This window comes from Salarias fasciatus, chromosome 15 (assembly GCF_902148845.1).
Source record: "Salarias fasciatus chromosome 15, fSalaFa1.1, whole genome shotgun sequence".
Lineage (NCBI taxonomy): Eukaryota > Metazoa > Chordata > Actinopteri > Blenniiformes > Blenniidae > Salarias > Salarias fasciatus.
In genome coordinates this window covers 27702603-27724214 of record NC_043759.1, presented here as the reverse complement: position 1 = coordinate 27724214, position 21612 = coordinate 27702603, and the positions used below count along the sequence as shown (strand labels likewise).

The following is a 21612-nucleotide window of genomic DNA, read 5'->3' as shown; positions in this document are numbered from 1 at the left end:
AACAAATGGATGAATGTTCTGTGGACAGAGTATTCAAAGGCAGACAGCAAAAGGAAAAACCAAAATTCCACAAGTTCAAAAGTAATGGACAAAAGCCACGCAGCAGTCAGTGCAAAGACCAGAAAGCCTCCCAATGCTACAAATGTGGTGGCACACCTCATACAAAACATGAGTGCCCTGCAAATGATGCCAAGTGCCATTGCTGTGGGAAAAAGGGTCACTACCAGCGTGTGTGCCGTGCCGGAAAAGCCGTGCATGGTATAGAGGAAGAAGAGGAAAGCTTCTTTCTGGGTTCTGTGACGTCAGATGCTAATACATGGACTGCTGACATAGAAATAATGGACAAAAATATCACCTTCAAACTTGACACTGGAGCAGATGTCACCGCTGTGTCACAGACAGAGTTTAACAACATCTTTTCCAACACACAACAGGTGGTTCTCAAAAGACCTGAAAAACCTTTGTTTGGCCCAGGACGGATTCCTCTGGAGGTGTCGGGGTTCACCGATTTGGTGCTTAGGAAAGGTTCCAAGCAGACCATGGAGAAGGTGTATGTGGTCAAAAACCTGAGCACGCCTTTGCTTGGGTTGCCAGCCATCAAAGCCCTTGGCTTGCTCATCCGTGTCGACAGCATTGACATGGAGACCCTTAAGACAAGCTACCCTAAGCTGTGCAGTGGGCTAGGCATGCTACAGCAGCCTTACACGATCAAGCTCAAACCAGGTGCTGTGCCACATTCAGTGAAAACCCCCAGGAGGATTCCTCTCCCTTTGGTGGGTGAAGTTAAAAAGGAACTCCAGCGCATGGAAGCTCTGGGCGTAATCAGTCGGGTGGAAGAGCCGACGGATTGGTGTGCCGGCATGGTGGTCGTGCCTAAAAAGGACAGTAAAAAGGTGCGGCTGTGTGTGGATCTGACGGGTTTGAATAAGTATGTGTGCCGTGAAAAGTTCATCCTGCCGTCAGTGGATCAGAGCCTGGGAACGCTTACAGGAGCAAAAGTGTTTAGCAAATTGGATGCCAACATGGGGTTCTGGCAAATTCCACTGACACAAGAATCAGCCAAGTACACTACGTTCATAACACCATTTGGCCGGTTCCACTTTAACCGTCTTCCATTCGGCATCGCCTCTGCGCCCGAACATTTCCAGTGCAGGATGGCAGAGGTCACAGAGGGGCTCGAAGGTGTGGTCTGCCACATTGATGATCTGTTGGTGTGGGGGCGGGACCAGGAAGAGCATGACACTCGACTCCATGCTGTGCTGCAAAGACTGCAAAAAGCAGGCATCACATTGAATGTGGATAAATGTGAACTCTCCAAGAGCGAGATAGCCTTCCTGGGTCATATCATCACGACTGCAGGCATCCGTCCCGACCCAAGAAAGACAGAAGCCATCACAGACATGACAGCACCCACAAATGTGAGCGAGTTGAGGAGTTTTCTGGGCATGGTCAACCAGCTGGGAAAGTTCATCCCTCAGCTAGCGGAAAAAGACAAACCGCTCCGTGACCTTCTCTCGAAGAAGAACTGCTGGGTCTGGGATGTGGACCAGGCAGCTGCATTTGCATCTTTAAAGAAAGCTCTCTCCTCTCCACCTGTGCTCGCCATGTATGACCCAGGCAGAGACACCAAAGTTTCTGCTGATGCATCATCTTATGGTTTAGGGGGTGTTCTTCTCCAGAGGTGGGAGAAAGAATGGAAGCCTGTGGCTTATGCTTCTCGGTCACTCACACCAACTGAGCAACGGTATGCACAAGTTGAGAAGGAGGCACTGGGCCTCACATGGGCCTGCGAGCGGTTCCGTGATTTCCTCGTAGGAAAACATTTTTGTTTGGAGACCGACCACAAACCCCTTCTCAGCCTGCTGGGAATTCAAGCATTGGATCTTTTGCCACCGAGAATACAGCGCTTCAGGATGAGACTGATGCGTTATTCATACTCCATCGAGCATGTACCAGGAAAATCACTGTGTACAGCAGATACACTTTCACGCTCACCTGTAAAAACACACATGTCCACTGATGAGCAGGAGTTGATGGAAAGCACCAACATTTATGTGGACTGTGTCATTCAAAGCCTACCTGTCAGCCCACCATACATAGAAAATCTGAAAGAGCAGCTGAAAGCCGACAGCGTCTGCTCACGCATCATGACACTGTGCACAGAAGGATGGCCAGCACATGCAAAACAGGAACCAGTGCTGAAGAACTACTGGCCTGAGCGATCCACACTCACAGTGAAAGATGGCTTACTGCTAAAAGACACACGGCTTGTAATACCTTCTGCAATGCGGAATGATGTTCTTGAGAAACTACATGAAGGACATCTTGGTGTAGTGAAGTGTAAAGCACGTGCACGTCAATCTGTGTGGTGGCCGGGACTCAGCCAGCAAGTGAATGACATGGTGCTTAACTGCAGGACGTGCATACAGGAGCGTCACAATCCCAAAGAGCCACTTATGCCATCAGAGTGCCCCGAAAGACCATGGCAAAAGGTGGGAACAGATCTGTTTGTCCTGGGGAGTAAAACATACTTACTCATCGTCGATTACTTCTCCAGGTATGTGGAGATTGCCCACTTGTCTCACACCAAGTCCACTGACGTCATTGCTCATCTGAAGTCAATCTTCGCTCGCCATGGCATCCCAGAGATCCTGATGTCGGATAATGGGCCACAGTTTTCTGGGCAAGCTTTTGTTTCCTTTGCAGCTTCATACGGGTTCAGACACATCACAAGCAGCCCAGGATTTCCGCAGAGTAATGGTGAAGCAGAACGGGCGGTCCAGACTGTGAAAAATCTCCTGAAAAAGTCAGCTGACCCCTACCTGGCTCTTCTCTCATATAGAGCCACACCTCTTCAGAATGGATACAGTCCGGCTGAGCTCCTCATGGGTCGACGTCTTCGTACTACAGTGCCGACTCTTCCCTCTCAGCTGGAACCTGCACTGCCTGACAGTGTCACATTCACCAGTAAGGAAAAGGAGAGGAGGTTGGAAAATACTGGGAACTACAACAGGCGCCACCGTGCACAAGCTCTCAGTGACTTGCCACCAGGTCAGCGGATATGGGAAACCAACGCCAAAGTATCTGGAACTATACTCCAGCACCACGCCACTCCAAGGTCATACTTGGTGGATTTACCTCAGGGTGTGGTGAGGCGAAACCGTCAGCACCTAATACCGCTACAACCACCAGCTCACAACAGAGATTCACTGCCGCCACAGCAGGAGCCAGAACGGTCTCCACCACAGGCATCCTGGTCACCTGCCGTGGTAACCCAAGTTTCACCTGCAGAGAATCCTCTTCCCAGAACCAGGTCTGGGAGAGTCATCGTTAAACCCAAGAGGCTTAACTTATAAACTGACATGCTTCATAATGGACAGTACTGAGCCTTAAGAAGAAAATGAAAGAAGCCCCTATATTATTTTATGTTATGGACATTTTATGTTACTACTATAAGGGGCAATTTAAACACTTTTATTTTAAAACGTGAAAATTTGAGAAACAGTAATTGTTTGATTACATTTGATTGGAAAATCGCTAAAGAGTTTGGTTTACTGTTTTCTTATGCTCAGGATTTGGATAGGAACAGACCTTTCTTCAAAAGAGGCAGAATAATCCTCTAAGGTCTGATGAGACAAAGGCAGTCTACCCTTTGTTCTCTAGAAAGGGGAGATGTGGTATTCTGGTATGTTGATTCTTTATTGCTGTGAGAGTTCTTGAGTTATGTTGTTACCATGTGGGGGCGCTGTGGGCATGGGAGTGTTGTGGAACTGCTTTGTAGAGTCAAGAACGGAAGAAATAAAGAGAAAAACTGAGTTAGAGAAGACATCGTTTGTGCAGCTGATTTATTGCCTCCTGTGTTACTTTTAAAAACACGACATATACAACGATAAATCTTGTATAATTAATGTATTATCACTCCATCATGCGGACATAATATTCTAATTTTAAAAATAAAAGCGTTAAAATAATTTTAAAAAGTGAGCCGCTCTCGGCCGCCCCCTTCTGGTGACCGTGGTTAGTTCGCTCCTATGACGTCATGCGGGCGCATCGGACGCCGAGGCGATGCGTTGGACTGACGCACAACCCCTCCGAGTTTCGAGAGAGCAGGAGCGTCACAGCGAGCAGGAAGCGATTTTGGTTTATTCACTGAGAGCGAGCAGAGAAGAGAGAGTTTTCACCCCTGTGAAAGAAACCTACTCAGCTACAACAACTGCTGGTAACTTTACTTTTGGGAATAACCTGTTGCAAAAACAACACAATCATAGAAACCATGTAGTGGCCTGTGTGGCATGGATTCAATGCTACTACAACTACAAAAACACAACACAATAACTCCCATTTAACATATAAACCTAAAAACATCGAAGTAAACCCAAAAAAACTACATTTAAATCCTAATTATCCCATCTTAAACTCTCATATCAAATAAACACTGTTGCCATGGGAACACCAAAACAGAGGACAGTTCATCTGTGAGTTGCTGGGAGCAGAAAAGGGGAGGATTGACTGATTTACTGACTTTAGCAGCGTTTTCCTTCAGTTCGTTTCAACACACACAGTAGAATAACGAGACCAGCAACACTGGAAACTAGTGAAAGTTCATATTCCAGGAGAAATTATGAAGACATGACTCTCCCATAAATATACAGTCAATGGACTCTTCCAGCACCTGGCCATCATGAAAACATAACTCTCAGCTGGCGTTGTTTACAAGTTCATTCCTTCTAATCTAAAATCTGAGTGTTGAGGTTTGCAGCATCTTCTGCGTTGAACACAGGGAAAAGAAGACTTGACGGAGGCAGTGAAATGAACTTTCAGCCTGAACCGCGTATTTATTCCAGAAAAAATTTTCTCCTTCTCTTTACATTCTTCTTCTTCTTCTTCTTAACACAACTGCTGGCAACCACAGCACAACTCACATGCGCCCCATTGTGGTGAAAACATAGCACTGCACATCAAATATAACAGCAGGAATTCTGTAAATACAAATCGAGTACATTATATAGTATTAGTCTCTTAACACTGAGTAATCCTGTTGCAAACCAAAAAAAAATGGTTCAAAATGTTTTGCCTTTTTGAAGAGGAATAAGCTGATGACATTGACATCTTAAAAAACGTTTGGAATTGAGTTTTGCTTGAAACTTATCTTCAGGGTTTTCTTCATTTCAGATGTAATTTTTTTAAGAGCAATGAAACAAAACACACAATACACATGCACAGGATGGAGCAAATCATTAAATTAAAGCTACAGAGTATGGGGTAAATCTCAGGGGTTGTAAAAGAAACAGCAAAAACAACACAACTATAAAATACAGAGTCGAATTTGTGGTTTCTCGTCTGCCAACTATTTTCTATACAAGTGTTCTTGTCATTATAGCTGACATGTTTACATCAATATAGTCCAGAAATGGTTTCCATGTCCTCTAGAAAACATTCACTTTGGAATATAATATATTATATATTGTTTTAATTGAACTCTGAGTTGAAACTGTGTGTTTGGTGGTCTAAATAGTGGACACAAACTGAAGAAGATAACTTTCCTTTTTTCGTTCCAGGTACTTGTTGAACCCCGACAGTGTGAGCAACATCAATCACCAGGGGAAAATGAACCCCTCACTACCACCAGGAGGAAGTGCCTGTGCGTTCTGCCACCGGACTTTTCCTCACCAGGATGAATTGGACCGTCACATCATTACAGGTAGGGCTGAGACCATATGCTTCTTTCCTGATTTGATTTTTTCTGGTCCCGCTTCACTTTAAAATGCCTTCTTCAATTCTGACCTTTGAATTTTTTTTAGTTTGCTTTAACTCCAGACCATGTGAAAAAGTTTAATAATGATGTCTACAGAGTATATCAGGAGCTATACCAAAAAATTCACTTCAGATCTGATTCTATCTGTTTTTAACTTTGTACTTTCTTTTGAAAAGATTTGACTGTGTATAAAAGAAGCAAAAAAAAAAAAAAAACAGCAAAACACCAGAAACAAATCTATTTCTGAACAAAAAAAAGTATTTTAAAATCGCTGAACCAAAATCCCGATTCTTATGTGACCGTTTCTTGTCCCACCCCTTTGAACAGGACATCCCACCACGGTCCTGGAGTCCAACATTCTCCTAGTTGAGGAAGAGTTCCGTTTTCCGTGGCAGACGCCCAGTGCAGAACCCAGCGGCCTTCAAGAGGTTCATCCCGGTTCAATCTGTGGCAAAACGTCACCAGATGCCCGGGAGCTGCAGTCACACCTAAAGAAGCACAAGGGCTTCTTCCCCTTGAGCTGTGAGGTGTGTGGGCGGCGCTACAGGGTGCCGCAGGCCCTGAACAAGCACAAGTGGACTCATGTAGCGCCACCGAGACGGGGCGAGGCCCAGCAAGACCCGGAGCCCCCCGTTACCATCAACGGTGTCGTCCAGGAGCATCCGCCTCAGCCCGTGACCACCGCATTTGAGCAGTGCTTGGTTTGTGGTTTCTTCTTCCCCGACCACAACACCCTGGTCCACCACAGTCAAGCACATCTCCATGAGGTGGACCTGGACGACCAGAGGCCGGGTGCTGCTGCAGAGTCCCAGCAGCCATCCCTCCAGGGCTTGGGTCTGAAGCCCGCTGGTCCTGACGGAGACCTGCCCGTGAGATCCTCCAGGTGGATTCCTCACCTCGACCCCTTCGTCAGCTACCAGGCCTGGCAGCTCGCTACAACGGGGAAGGTAGCAGTCCCTTCGAGGCAGGCCAAAAAACAACGCCTGAAAGCCAGCAGACGGAGTGGGTCTGAGGAACCATCTGGAGGGACCAAGCACCAGCGTCACCAACAGGCTGTGGCAGTAACGCCAGCGCCACAGGGCAGGTCTCCACGGCAGGAATCCTGTGGAAGCACCAGTAAGCAGCATCCTCACACCCAGAAACTCAATGATCCTTCATTAATTCTAGAAGTATTGTCAAAGTGTGCTCCATGTTCTAAATACTCCTCGAACTTGTTATTTTCAGGTGACACCTCCTACCAGTGTCCGCACTGCAGCCACTCCACAGCTCGGAGGTCGGCACTGCAGTGCCACGTGGACCGCTGCCACCAGGACCAGCTGCCTGAAGAGACCCCCACAAGACCGGGGCTCTCAGGCTCCACAGGCAGACCCCAAGCCCTGGACCCTCCGCCTGGCAAAAGACGGCGCTCTCACCAAAGCCGGTCTCCGGCCCCTGCTCCACCAAAACGGGCCAAGAAGGCTCCTGTGAGGCGACCCCGTGCCCCTCAGCCCCCTGCTTCCCCTGTCCCTGCACCTGGACAGGTGGACAGGTGTGGCATGCCGGGAGTCCAGCCCCCACCCCCAGTCCCGGAGGACCCGCCCCTCCAGGAGCAGGTATGTACTGGATGATCTGCTGCTTCTTTTCCACATCAGGCCACTGCAGATATGAAGCTTCTCTCACTTTGACTCGCTGCTCATTCTGTTGTTGTTGTTTTTTTTTTCGTTGTTAGTGTTTGCTTTTACTCCCAGGAGGCAGTGCTGCACTGTTCCCATGGTTACCGGGCCACCTCCACCTGTAGCCAGAGCCAAGTGCCAAATTCCCTGAACAGCACCACGGGACTTCTGACAACAATCCTGAAGGGAAAGCACTGGGCCTAGATCTAAATATTGTTTATTCTTAATATCAATATTATTATTAATATCATTATTAATATTAATATTATTTGAGATATGAATATTATTTATATTTCAGTATTGTAAATAATAATTAGAGATGGAGGGTTGCCTGTGAAGCAGCCCTTCAGATCAGTGCTGCCCTTGAACCAGGAGCCAACATAAAGCAGCAGGTCCTCCAGATCATTGAGGACGCCTGCAGTACAGCAGTGCTGGAGAAGAAGCAGGGAAATACGTCTGCTGCTCGTGTTTGGGAGTGGCTGTGAACCTCTGCTCCCTGTTAACAAACGAGAAGAATGAGGCCACGGATGAAACTGGACTCAGTGTTTGTTGTGGCTGTCGTCTGCCAAGAATGTAGCAGTCATTCACCGGCAGGAGGAAGAGGAAGCTGCTCGCTGACTCGACAGGCCTGATCAGCTGGCTGCACACACCCAAGGACCGGCTGCTCATGCACAGATTCCCCTGTGAGAGCAAAACACCAGGTCAGTGCTGAGTGTCCAGCTCACACAAACATTAGAAAAAACGGCTGGAATACTGAGAGACTGTGATTTTAAAAGTCGTCCTGTTGTGCTTGTTCGCTCTGATTCCAGGCTTCTGCACTGATACATTGAAACCTCATCATTCCTTTGTGAAGGGAAATGCTGGCTCATTGCTGACCTCTCATTGAGACATTTAAAGAGGAACGACTGAACAACAACATTCATCAGCAGCGCTTCCAGCAGCTTGGAGTGATTGATGAGGTTAAAGGCTGACATCTTGTTCCGGTATGCGGTCGGACCAGACCGGCGGATTCAAGCTCTTCAGATGTGAGTCACCTGAAACTCACCTGTTCACAGCACTCAGAGCTCACACTCACTTTAGACACCAGCATATGGCCAAAGAGTGAAGGTGATCTCAACTCAGAAACCATCTTTACCATTTCCAAGTGGAAACAAGTTTGACTTTTTTGTTCCAAGTCTGTTTTTCTATGCTATACTTTACTATACTTTACTCTACACTTTCATTTGTCCTCTGTTATCAGATCAGACGTTTCCTTCATCATATTCTTCCTTTTAAACAGACAAGTCAGAAATAATCAGTTAATCTGGCAAAGCTGCCAACTTCAGTAACAGAAGTCCCGATGAACAGTTGGAACTGTTGTCTTTATAACTCTTCATGGTGCAGATGATCATGTTTGGAGAGTTATTTCTCAGCTTCTTCATCCAAACTAACAACCAGTAAACATGTGACGCATGATGCTGTTTATCACTGAGACAGCTGAAGACTGGGCAGAAGAGTTCATAAAATAAAATACTGAGAAGAAATGTATGTTTTAGTTGCACAGAATTCATTTATGTTTCAGCTTTTTGCTCTCAGTATTTCTGACTTCTGTAAAAATGTTTAATATGTGTGACAGTAGTGAGTTCTATGCGGGCAACTTGTTAAAAACCTGACATTTAATTGTTCTTCTTTAGTAGTTTGATTTTTTTAATTCTAAAACCTAAGCCTTTCTCAGATATTACTGATGATAATGCTAGTTTTCAATTTAAAGGGGCTGTATCCTGCTTTTTTAGCTCGTCCAAACCCTAGAAATGGCATTAACATGGTAATAGTTTATTTTTGGCGCTAAGGAAAAGTCATTTGTGTGAAATAAAAGATTTTCTGGGGCTAATTCTGAAACCCGGAAGAGAAAACGCTCTGGTTCACTGAAATCCCGCCTCTCCCCCTGTGGACTTTGACTGACAGCTACTTCAACCAATCAGCGCTTCAAAACAAATACAAGCTAGCTTTAGCTCTTTAGCTCTAGCTTCTCCACACGCAAAAACGTCTTTTCCTGTGAGAAACTCACCAAGCGCAGACCCTCCAGACCCTCCAGACCCTTCAGACCCTTCAGACCCTCCAGACCCTTCAGACTCTTGCTCTTGCTTGACTGTTGCTTTCAGACGATGGTCAAAGTTTATCCTCGAAATCGGAGTTACAAAAAGCAGCAACGCTGATTGCCGAGGGCCTGCGGGAGGGGGGGGGGGGCTCAGGGGAGCATCTTCACCGTGTGACGTGAACGTGGGAAAACAGAGCGTTTTCACGGGTGCGGGAGGGGCTGCCTCTCTGAGCAGCACAAACACGAGGAAAGCTTAAACACGCGGGCACAAAGGAAAAAAATGCTTTGGGGGTGTTTTCGGTGAGTACATAACTATATAACAAGGTTAAAACATACAAAAAGTGAATTTTGCATGATACAGCCCCTTTAAGAAATTGCAACAGTGGAAAAATATTCTTCCATTAAACCAGAGGATTGTTATTATTATTATTATGATTATGATTATGATTATGATTATGATTATTATTATTATTATTATACCAATTGATATCGTGCTTCTAAAGGAAAATAAACGCTGTTGTGTGCTTCCTCCCTCGCCCCGCCCCTCCCACAGGCCCCGCCCCCTCCATGGTTTATAAAGGACCCTGCAGCCGGCCCTCCGCGGGCTCAGTTCGGCTGGAAGCAGGACCATCATGGCGGAGAGAGGCGGCGAGCAGCCGCGGTGTTCCCGGTCCGGCCCGGCAGAGTAGCTCCGCTCCGCTCCGAGGAAAAGAGGAGGAATTAGTTTGACTTCCAGGAAACACTTGTGGGAAAGAGCTTGAAGTACTGAGGAGGACCCGGGATGAACCGACACGCAACAGGTAAGAGCGACAAGTGCAGCCGAGCAGGCGGGCTGGGAGCTCCGCGAGGCGGGGCCGCCACGGCGGAGCGGCCCGGTCCGGCTCCCGGTCCTCCTGCTCTGCTCTCCTCCTGTCCTCGTCCTGCGGTGTTTCTACAGCAGACTGCTCCTGTCGGCTCTGTTTTAAAGTCATGGTTCCTCTCCAAACCTTTCAGACTTCCAGGACCCGGTCCAGGACCCGGTTTCCCCCCGGCCCCTGCCCGCGGACCATGTGCTCAACTCGGGTTCCGTCTTGTTCCCGGGTCCGTATTGAAGTCCTGAACTCAGAAACACACACACACACACACACACACACACACACACACACACACACACACACACACACAGGGTTCAGATGGCTTTTAACGCGGCCATCGGGTCTCGGGGTGTTTCTGTGACTTGAAGCTGAGCTGGATGCTGGATTTATTTAATATGATTCTTTTGTGCATGTTTCCAGGCAAATTGAGCACTTTAACCAAAAGATAAAACCTCAAGTGAACACATTTGACTGCTGTGGTGAGGTTCAGACCTGGTCTGAGTGTGTGTGAGTGTGTGTTTGACATCTGCTTTGTTTTCCATTCACAGGTGCTTTCGATCGACACGGCTGCCCTCTGATCGTGTTCCCAGCGGACGGCCAAGCCAAGCTCTCGTCGGAGCTCAGCAAGGCAGAAGTGGTGGACTTCATCCGGTACTTCCAGGCCCTCCAGAGGTGCGTGGCCCGACCCGGACCAGCATGCCAAGCGCTGAGGTGTCCTGACGCTCTGACTTGTTGTGACCCCGCAGCAGGAAGCAGGAGAAGCAGAGTCTGGTGTCGGTGGTGGCCGACCTGAGGCACGCCTCGCTCCCCGCAGCCCGGTTCATCGCCGAGACGCTGGTCCTGCTGCAGGTACTGCTCCAGGCTGTGGACCTGGAGGGACCAGGAGGCTTCACAGGCCTCGTCGGTCTCTCCTCCGCTCGTCCTCGGCTTGTGATGGTCTGGAGAGTTATCAGAGGTTTGCTCCGGGGAACTGCCGTCCACACCGAGTGCGTCACGCCTGCCGGAGTGTGTGAGAGTGTGTGTGGAGGGGTCACATGCGTGATGGGTCACATGTTCGGTTATTTAACAGAGAAGCCTCAGAGAAGTGACTTTAAGTCTCCCGTCTCCATCTGGATCCAGCGGGGAAACGGATTCCTGAGCGCCGGCCTGCGTACTCATGTTTGTCTTCGTCGTTACAAGCTGCTTTTTATTGAAACTGGATATAAAAAAAGAAAAACGGCTCTCAAAACTGCTGTTTGTCTGAGCTTGAGGGGATTTCTTTGAATAAATCAGACTGTCTTAGAAATCCATTAGAAGTGGAATGAGCTGCGAGGCTGTGATCAAGTCTGAGGAGTCGGAGGAAGACAGACCCAGAGGAAAGCTGTCTGCGGGTGTTGGATCAGAACTTCTGGGAAATTCAGCTCTGCAGGTTCTGTATTTCGACTCGTCTCTGGTTTTCCAGCTGCACCAGCAGACGGTCCACAGCGTCTACATCGTCCAGCCCCTGAAGAAGGACGTCAACAAGCTGCTGCTCAAACTGCTGTCTCCGTCCAAGTCCTACTCCACCTCCTTCAAGGTGGGACGCTCCGCTGTGTCCACTGGATGTGACGTCTTCAGCGAAGACGCCGAGCTGACGTCTCTCTCTCTCTCCACAGAGGGTTCTTCTCAAAGAGATCCCGGAGCTGTCGAATCACATCGACCGGAGCCAGCTGCCGGCCTCGCTGGGCGGATACCTGATGTACCGCCACCAGAGCTGGGTCGCCTTCATCAAGGTCACTTCCTGTCCGTCACGTCTGAGAACCACGACACGCCTCACGGTTCTGCTCTCTCTCGTCCCGCTGGTTCTCAGTGTGGATTCATCACACAACTTGTTTTTCAAATAAACACACACATTTAGACTATTTTTGGAGGAGAACCGGTTTAATCTGCTCTGAGGAGCGTCCAAGCATTCGCCAGCTGTTCTGATCAGTGTGTTTGTGGACAAACTCTTATCAGTTCAGGTTGTGGAGCTCATGAAGCGTCTTATGATCAGTCAGAGGGTTTCACACAACGTCACATTGTTCTCTCCGTGTGTGTGTATGCACACCACACACACCCTCGTGGAGTACGAATACTGTGCAGTTTTTTAAAGTAGTTTATATTCTGGCAAAATTATTCCAGGAGACTGCGCCACGTGAGCGCGGCGGCGTTCTGCCTCTCTGCTCCGTCCTGCTGTGAGGACAGGCGGCGTTCACCCAGTCAGGATGTGCCGTCGTCTGTTAGTCCATTCAGGAGCTCCGTCCAAGCGGCCCGCCTCCATTGTGGGTTGCCGTGGTGACGCCCGTGGCGTCACCAGCTGACCTGATTAGCAAGTGAAAGGAGCCTCTCTGCTCTGGATTATACATGTTGAAGTGACAGCAGCTGTCAGGACGGAGCCGGCGGCCCGGAGAACCGTTCAGATGACAAGCTCCCCATCGCTTTAGCTCATGATGGGAATAAAAAGACCGAAAGAGACTTTCTGGTTTTCCACCAAATCAACTTTACCTGGAACCAGGAAACACATTAACCTTTAAAATGAGATGAACACTTTCTGCAGACAGTAGTTTTGAAAGGCGTACAGAAACAGTCTCGTGTTGCGTTTCTGAATTTTTAACCAATTCCAGTTTAGAATGAACGTTTCAGGATATTTTCAGCTGTCTTTGTCCTGTGAGCAGTTTCATCCTTCCATTCCAGCTTGAATGTTTGTGTGGCGTCCCGCAGGACGTCGACGCCTTCGTCCAGGAGTTCCTGTCCGTGGTGCAGCGGCTGCCGTCCTGCATCTCCACGCTGCAGGCGCTGTCCAGGCTGCCGCTGCCCTCCGCCCGCGGCCAGCTGCAGCACTTCTGCTCCACCAACGAGGCCAAGTTCAGGCAGCTGCGCAGGTCAGGCTCCCAGGACCGTCCTCTGGTCCGGCCACAGTCCCAGACCGGTTTAAACCCCGTGGTTGTAGAGGAAAGCCTTCACAGCCGACAGGAGGCGTTTGTAAACTTTGTTCTGTTTCTGCAGTCTGGCTCCGTCCAAACTCCAGGGATTAGAACTGTGATCAGCTGGCACACATGTTCCAACGCTCCTCTGCTGGGTTTAACCTCTGAATGCTGCGGGGAATAAGCTGTTGATGGTGTGTGTTGTGTGTGTGTGTGTGTGTGTGTGTGCGCCATGCAGAGAGCTGGGTCTGGACGACCTGCTCAGACACTGCGAGAGCGTGGTGGAGAAGCTGCGCTACCCCGAGAGCGACGCCTGCTACCAGGACATGGCCGGCACCGCCCTCTTCACCCACACCGCCTTCGACATGCTGCACAACCACAGCAGGTCCGTTAATCCTCCGCCTCACACGCGCCGTCCTCATTTCACAAGCCGCAGATTTCCGGAGCTGGAGAATGCCGGCGTTAATGTACAGGAGCGTACCAGGCACTCGCTGCCTCCATTAATCCGTTGACCTGTCTCCAGGATCACGGCGGCGGTGGAGAAGGTGGACCTGCTGTGGCAGCAGGCCTTCTCCAGAGCCCGTCTGCAGCTGCAGCTCTTCCGCCTGCGGGACGACGCCCTGCAGGTAGGACCGCCGCCCGACCCCGCCGCCCCCGGTCCGACCCGGCCGACTGACCCTCTGCCTCTGCAGACCACGGAGGAGATCGAAGCGCTTCTCCAGCAGAAGCTGCAGCCGCACAAGATCCACATCTCCAAGGACACGGCGGAGGCCGCCCTGCTGGCGTCGGAGTTCCAGGCCTCCGTCCACGCTCCCGCCATGGTAGAGCCGCAGCCCTCCTGAAGCGCTCGTCCCCCGGTCCAATCCCAGTGTCATGAAACCGTCCCGTCTCGTCCAGGCGCTGGTGCGGCGCGCCGAGGACGTGATCCGCTCCGCGGCCGAAGTCCTGCCGCCGGACGGCCCCGGCCAGGAGAGCTGGGCTCTGGATCTGGAGAGGCTGAAGGACAAACTGCAGTCCGCCGTGCAGTACATCCTGCAGACGCTCCGGGCCGTCTCCACCCACCATCACTACTACGACAAGGCCAGTCCACTGCTCGCTTCCTTGTCTCCATGCTCAGATGGTTTTTCATACCGGCAGGCGGGAAGCTCAGTGGTGTGTTGTCTGTGAAGAAGTGGAAACTAAAAACGTGAAATATATCCTCATTTAGCAACTTTAACAGAGTTTTTGTCTCTGACAGCAGTTGAAACCAGATCTGTTGTCTTCGGTCTTCATCCATCCATCTGCCCTTCATGCTCAGTTTAAGGCTTTACAGTTGGAATAGGATAGAAATACTTTATTAATCCCAGAAAATCGAACCCAACATCAGTGTAACATTTGGGAGCTAAAGTAGTATACATCCTCATTTTCAACATGTTCATGACCTGGCTTTCGTCTAAGTTCTGGCTAGCTCTGGCTGTTGGACGTTCAAGCTGACGTTATTGTCGCTGGTTTGAAACCATCTGTAGAACTTGGAATGTGTTCCAGCCTCGACAGGAAACCATCCAGCTGCAGTAGATAACTTAAACCTCGGGTCAAACTGACCGTTCGGGCGCGAAGCAGCGTTTGTTGTGCAGAAAGGTGCTTTTTGAGCTGCGTTAGCATTTCCATCCAGCTCAATATTCATTCATTTACTGTAGAAACAAACGGCTCATGTTGTTCAGTCTGCATTAAAGCGATACTTCAACATTTTGGCAAATTGGCCCATTTAGCGCAATTCATTAGTCATTTCGAACAGTATACTTACTTTTTTTTGTGAGGGCGAGCTGTTGTTTATTCAGAGGTGAGTCGGGGAAGGTTTTCGGGACGGACACAATGGAAGTGGACGGTATTTTGGTTCCCCCTCGTCAAACTCATCAAATACACAATCCAACAACCCCAAAACACATTGGTGGGCAAATTATAATCCGCACATTCACTACGCTGTGAAATATTAATGCAAAATTACCACATTGAGTTGTTTATGCGAAGATTTCTAAGACGGAACTACTTGTCTGGGCGTAGTGATTTCAAAAGAAAAAGTAGTTCCCAGTATTTGCTTCAGTGTCGTAACGCTACAATATTATTTGTAGGTGTTCCACAGCGTAGTGAATGTGTGGATTATAACGTGTCCACCAAAGTGTTTTGGGGTTGTTGGATTGTGTATTTGATGAGTTTGACGAGGGGGAACCAAAATACCGTCCACTTCCATTGTGTCCGTCCCGAAAACCTTCCCCGACTCACCTCTGAATAAACAACAGCTCGCCCTCACAAAAAAAAGTAAGTATACTGTTCGAAATGACTAATGAATTGCGCTAAATGGGCCAATTTGCCAAAATGTTGAAGTATCGCTTTAAGCGTGTGATGGACTCATCACACCACCATGTGGTACAAAGTGGTATTGCAGTGTAACGCTGTTTTGGTTTTCTTGTTAAAATTTGTGCTTTTTGTAGCACAGCACAGATGTTTGGATATCTAGGCTCTTTGCTTATCTTCTGTACCACGCTGAAGCCTGTTGCCCCCCCTTCAGGCCAACCAGTGGTACAGCTCGGTCCTCCACCAGGACTTCCTGCAGGAGCTGCTGTCGGGGGTCCGTGGAGACGACGGCTCGGCTCAGAGGCAGAGGAGGAGCTGGGGCACCATCCCGGCGTGGAGACGGAAGCTCTCTGCGTTCCTCAAGAAGAACCCTTCTCCGGACATGGAGGAGCTGCTCCACCTGGCTCACCTGTCCAACGCCATCCCGGACGAGGAGATCCAGCAGGCGGGGCGGGAGATGGCTCACAGGTCGGCCGAGCGCCACAGGGCGAGTCACGTCGGGTGAAACTGATCCCAGTGCTGAAAGCTCTTCTTTCCTGTGTGGCGGTGCAGATGCCTGACCCTGAGGAAGCTCCTCATCTCCTCTGGGCCGGTGTGTGTCGGCAGCCTGCAGAAGGCGCTGCAGTGGCAGTACCACCTGCTGTGCAGTGAGCATCACCAGCCTCCAGCCGGCGGCGCCGTGCACAGAGCCAGCTCCCCGGAGTCCGGCCCGCCGGCCGCCCAGAGCAGACAGGAAGTGGCTCTTCCTCCCGGAGCTTCTCTGGCTGTTCCCGAGGGAAAACCCGCCTCCCCCAGCTCCTTGGACTCGGGGTTTGACGGAGCTGCCAGCGGCCGGGTGGAGGCGGGGGGAGGGAGACGGGGAGCGGCGGACTCCACAGACTGGGTCCAGCCCGCCTCCGTCCAGGAGAAGCCGTCCGGCGCTCCGGACGGCGAGGGTCCCGGGGCGGAGGTGGACCTGGGGTCTGTGGGGAGCTCCTCCAGGGCCAGCCTCCAGGTCATCCCCCAGAGCTCGGCCGACTCGCTCAGCTTCGAGATCAAAGTCAAGCGCGCCGCCGCCCTGCCCAGCAATCCCTGGCTCAGCCTGCCGGTCGACGACCTGGAGAACTCCTACACCGTCACCATCACGCCCAGAGCCACGCCGCAGAAGGCCGAGCGCGGCTTCAGCGGGGGGTCCTGCAGCTCCCAGGGTCTGCCCACCCGCATGGAGAAAGGCTTGCAGACCAGGGACTGGATCCTGCAGTCCCACGGCGACCTGGACGACCCGGAGCTGGGCTCCATGGACGACGTTCTCTCCAGCACTGTCGCCGAAGGACCGGAGGCCACCGTCTGCACCACGGAGGGACTGCCGACTCTGCTCTGGGACTCCTACGATCTGCACGACCAGAACCTCGACGCTGCCGACGGGTAAAGCCTTCACTTTACGATCCACATCGACCGAAACTGCGAGAGAAGGGTCTGGAAAACCATCCTGGTCCCAGGTAGACTACCTTCGGTATTGAAGAGTGACAGGATGGCTGTTTGAATGAAGCAGCAGTGATTAGTACGCAGTGCTCAAAGGCACATCGGCTGAGTCCCGTACCTGTTGGTTAAAGGGAAACCCTGCAGCCGGAGAGCAGAGCCGGACCGGAATCGTGTCCTGAAAGTCTTTCTCTTGCAGCGTGGCGGATCTGCCCCTGAGCGACTGGGAGCTGACGGAGCAGGAGGGTCTGCGGCGGGTGGAGCAGATGCTGGGCCGGGCCGACCGGATTCTGGAGGTAAGGGCGGCGGCGTGCGAAGGTTTGACTCCGGTCTGGGACCGAGACGACCTGCTGTCTGTGCAGGAGGAGGAGAGCGTGGCGGCTCAGGAGGCCGTGCTGGACGCTCTGGTCCGGTCGGAGAGCAGGAGCGACGCGGGGTCCGAGTGGAGCGGGGACGAGGCCGGCGCTCCGGTGAGTGAGGCGTCCGTCCAGAGGGGGGTCGGGCCGGTGGTCCTGCCGCTGCTCAGTGTCTCTGCTTCTCTTGAAGATGTCCTCCTGGGATCTGGCTGAAGCCGGAGTGGTCGGACTGGAGGACTCCTTCGACCCCGCAGGGTCCGATGGTCTCGGTGGAGTTCCGGGTTTGTCCGATCCTCAGCCAGACCTGCTGAGGGAGCTGCAGGAGGTCCATCTGCTGGACCGGCTGATCCAGGAGGAGAACCTGAAGATCCAGCAGCTGCGCTGCAGCGACCTGGCCCTGGGCGATGAACTCCCAGAAGGCAGCGGCCGCAGCGTGGGCGCAGACAGGGAGGCTCTCCGCGAGCGGCTGGAGGAGGAGAAGAGGGAGGTGGAGAGGCTGGACAAAGAGCTGGGGGACAGAGTCCCAGAGGAGGTTAGGTGTCTGGAAACAGACAAACGAGGAGGAGGACATTACCCTGGCGCTGAGAGCTGCAGCAGGTCAGAGGACAGACGTTCCACTCTGGTTCTTCAGGATGGTCAGAAACCTGAAGAACCAGAGCCTCCAGTAGTAGATCAGATGAGCGAGTCTGACGTGGACTCGCCTGTCGGCACCAGAATGTCCTCGTTCATGGAGGGACACTCTGAAGACCGCGTCCTGGACGGGTCTCAGACCTCAGGTGAGACTGAACCTCTGGGATCGGGATCGGCGTCGGCGTTGGATCAACCCTCCTCTGCTCAGGATCCTCGTGGCTCTAAAGCACGTGGACTGGAATCCGTCCCTCCTCAGCTGTGTTGTGTCTCTGGAGACGAGCTGGATCCAGAACCTCCTTTAACCCCTGAAGTTGAACCAGATGAAGCGACCTCTGACCCAGGTGTCCAAGCACTCCTTCCTCCGCTGCCAAAGCCCAGAACGGTTCTGCTTCCTGGAAATGAGCAGCTGGAGTCCACAGAGGGTCCGGATCTGGGTGGAGGTCTCGGTTTCTCCAAACCCGACCCACAAGCTGAAGAGATGGATGAACCACCGGAGACCGTGGCTGCAGGAGACGGTCCCGGCTCGGTTCTTCACCCAACCCTGAATGAACAAAGCAACAACAACAACAACCGGCAGGCGTCTGGACTCGTCGCTGCAGACGGAGGAGCTGCGTCCACAGAACCCTCCGGTCTGCAGGACATCCAGACCCCTGTGAGGGACAGTCCAGAACAACCGTCCGCCCCCAGGCTGCCTCCTGACGGACGGCCCGAGCCGGTCCAGGACTGGCTCCATGGGATCCACAGCTCGGAGTCTGCGAGGATCTCAGGATCTGCAGGAGTTCTGAACCAACCCGGCAGCTCTGGGAGAGAGGTAGGATGGTCCTGATGGCGCCAGATAGAACCATTCTGTTGACTTTCTGTTTCCCTGAAGACGGCGACGCTGCCTTCTCAGGGCGAGGACAGTAGAAATACAGAGGGGACTGAAGTGGATTTCTTTCTGTCCCGGTTTGCAGATGACGGATTACCAGACCCCCATAGTGCTGGACACCGGGTCCGGCCTGATGAAGGCCGGGTTCGCAAACCAGGACCTCCCACACGTCGTCTTCCCAACAATAATCGGAACGCCAAAGTACGAGGTGAGGCCGGTCTGACTCACATGGACTGCAGGAAGGTTTCCAGGTAAATCCAGGATGTCTTCCGTGCCGGACTCTGAAGTGTGTGTGTGTGTGTGTGTGTCTGCAGGAAATCATGAGCGGCCGCCTGGAAAGAGAGACCTACATCGGCCACGAGGCTCAGCACATGAGAGGCGTCCTGGCTCTGAGACACCCCATCCAGAACGGGATCGTCCGCAGCTGGGACGACATGGAGAAGGTGTGTGTGGCGGAGACGACTCAGCAAGTCGCCGTTTTGATGGATCTGTTCCGGCGGTTCCTCCTCCGCTGACCGCCGGCTCCTGTCTTTCCAGATCTGGCACCACACCTTCCAGCAGCTGAGCGTGGACCCGGAGGACCACCCGGTGCTGCTGACCGAGGCCGCCATGAACCCGCGGGAGAACCGGCAGCGCATGGTGGAGCTGATGTTCGAGCGCTTCTGCGTGCCCTTCAGCTACGTGGCCATGCAGGCGGTGCTGGCTCTGTACGCCGACGGCAGGACCACCGGTACCGCCCCTCCCCCCCCCGCCGCTGCGCCGCTGCCGGACGCGCCTCTGACGTCTCTCTGTCCCCTGCAGGCGTGGTGCTGGACTCCGGAGACGGCGTGAGCCACAGCGTGCCGGTGTTCGACGGCTACGGTCTGCCTCACGCCGTGCAGCGCTTCCCCCTGGCCGGCGCCGACGTCACCGCCCACCTCAGAAAGGTGCGTGATCCCCGTCCCGACGCCTCGGCGCCGGCTCACTGCGACCCTGACCCCCGTGTCCCGGCAGCTCCTGCAGGAGCAGGGCGTGTCCATGCGCACCACGGCGGAGGAGGAGATCGTCCGGGAGATGAAGGAGAAGTGCTGCTACGTGGCCGCCGACTACGAGGCGGAGCTGCGGCGGGGGGTGGCGCCCGGCGGCAAGGCCTGCTACACCATGCCGGACGGCCAGGTGGTCACGCTCGGCACGGAGAGGTTCAGGTGACGGGCTGCCGCCGCTGCAGGAACCCGATCCGCCGGGGGAGGGGGGGGGGTCACAGGAGCTGACAGAGTCCCTGGTTGGTCTCGTTTCTCGCAGAGCGCCGGAGATCCTGTTCAAGCCCGAGCTGATTGGACGGGATCTTTACGGGATTCACGAGAGCGTCCTCAAGTCCATCCTGTCCTCCGACATCGACCTGCGGCGCAGCTTCCTGGGAAACATCGTGCTGTCAGGTAACCCACCCTCACCTCCTCACACCCTGAGCAGTGGGCGAGGGTTCGAATCCCCCCATCCTGACGGCTCTGCCCTGTGCCGCTGCAGGAGGGAACACTCTGCTGCCGGGCCTGCCGGGCCGGCTGCGGGCCGAGGTGGCGGCCCTGGTCCCGGCAGACCTGAGGGAGGCGGTCCGGGTCAGCAGCCCCTCGGACAGGGACTTCTCGGTGTGGAGCGGCGGCGCCGTGCTGGCCGGCCTGCCCAGCTTCAGCTCCGCCTGGATCAGCCAGCAGGAGTACGAGGAGTGCGGCCCCCAGGTGGTCTTCAGGAAGTGCCTCTAGGTCCGGGGACCCCCTGCCGGTCCTCCGGCCTCGGGCCTGGAGCTGCCGCTTTTCAGGGACGTGAAGAAGACGGCGGCCGTCCCTGGACTGACTGGAGTTGGAGCTGGGCTTTAATTCCACGTCTGTTTTTGAAATGTAAATAATCGTAATATGGAGTTCTGCTCTGCTCATGAATTTTTCTAATCCAGATTATTTTCTATGTTGTTCGTACGGCGACTCTAAATGAATTTATTATGACGATGAAGGAAAAAAGAGAATTCTCTTTTCTATGAACTCCTGCAACCTTTTCCCCAGTCGGTCGGACCACGGCTGCTGGGAAGTGGTGAACGTGAGAGGATGTGTGTGTGAGCCAGAGTGAACCAGAGCAGTGTGTGTGTGTGAGCCAGAGTGAACCAGAGCAGCGTGTGTGTGTGTGTGTGTGGGCTTGGTGCTGCAGCAGTGCAGTGATGGTGAGTTGGTGTTTGAGGCTCCTGCTTCAGGTACTGTGTTATCCCCTCTATAGTTTGAAGTGTTTTTCTAATTTTTTTGTGTTCGGTGTGTTTTGTGTGTGTGTTTGTGGATTCAACACGCTGACCTGGACGGTGGAGTCCATCCCGGCTCATCAGCGTCTTGGTTCCTGTCTGCAGACTCTGCTGATTTAAATGCTGTTTTTGCACGTTTCTGGTCCTCTTCCTGTCTGGATTCTCTGGTTATCATGAGTTCACTCTGAAGTGGAAATCAAAGTGGAAAGTGTGTGTGTATGCGTGTGTGTCGCTCTCTGGATGCTCCTCCTCAGTGTCCCACTGATCTCACTGTATTCATGTCGTCCTTTCTTTTTTTTTTAAATAAATATTTTAACCAGGGTTTTTGTGTTTTGATTTGTTTTGGAGACTTCCTTGTCTTTACCTCCCTCACTAAACAGTTTGGACACTGTCCTCCAAAATCCTGTTTCTCCTGCTAAAATCACATTCAGCGTTTATAGAAATATCAGATAA

The 21612-nt window shown here is 52.2% G+C and overlaps 1 protein-coding gene across 2 annotated transcripts; it reads left to right on the top strand.

The window, feature by feature from the left end:
• Nucleotides 1-8331: 8331 nt before the first annotated feature.
• On the top strand, nt 8332-21465 carry LOC115401659 (uncharacterized). Of its 2 annotated transcripts, XM_030109938.1 has the most exons (24): nt 8332-8432; nt 10038-10284; nt 10478-10564; nt 10887-11010; nt 11085-11187; nt 11780-11893; nt 11973-12089; nt 13057-13217; nt 13498-13644; nt 13783-13885; nt 13952-14080; nt 14157-14339; nt 15805-16058; nt 16143-16994; nt 17248-17344; nt 17411-17518; nt 17595-18845; nt 18988-19110; nt 19217-19345; nt 19440-19632; nt 19704-19828; nt 19896-20086; nt 20184-20317; nt 20406-21465. In XM_030109938.1, exons 2-24 carry the CDS (start codon nt 10266-10268, stop codon nt 20636-20638), a joined length of 4977 nt encoding a protein of 1658 aa, XP_029965798.1. In that variant the 5' UTR covers nt 8332-8432; nt 10038-10265; the 3' UTR covers nt 20639-21465. The 2 variants fall into 2 exon arrangements, with proteins under 2 accessions (XP_029965798.1, XP_029965799.1); XM_030109939.1 differs by lacking the exons at nt 10038-10284; nt 10478-10564 and having other exon boundaries at nt 8428-8432; nt 10946-11010.
• The last annotated feature ends 147 nt before the right edge of the window (nt 21466-21612 follow it).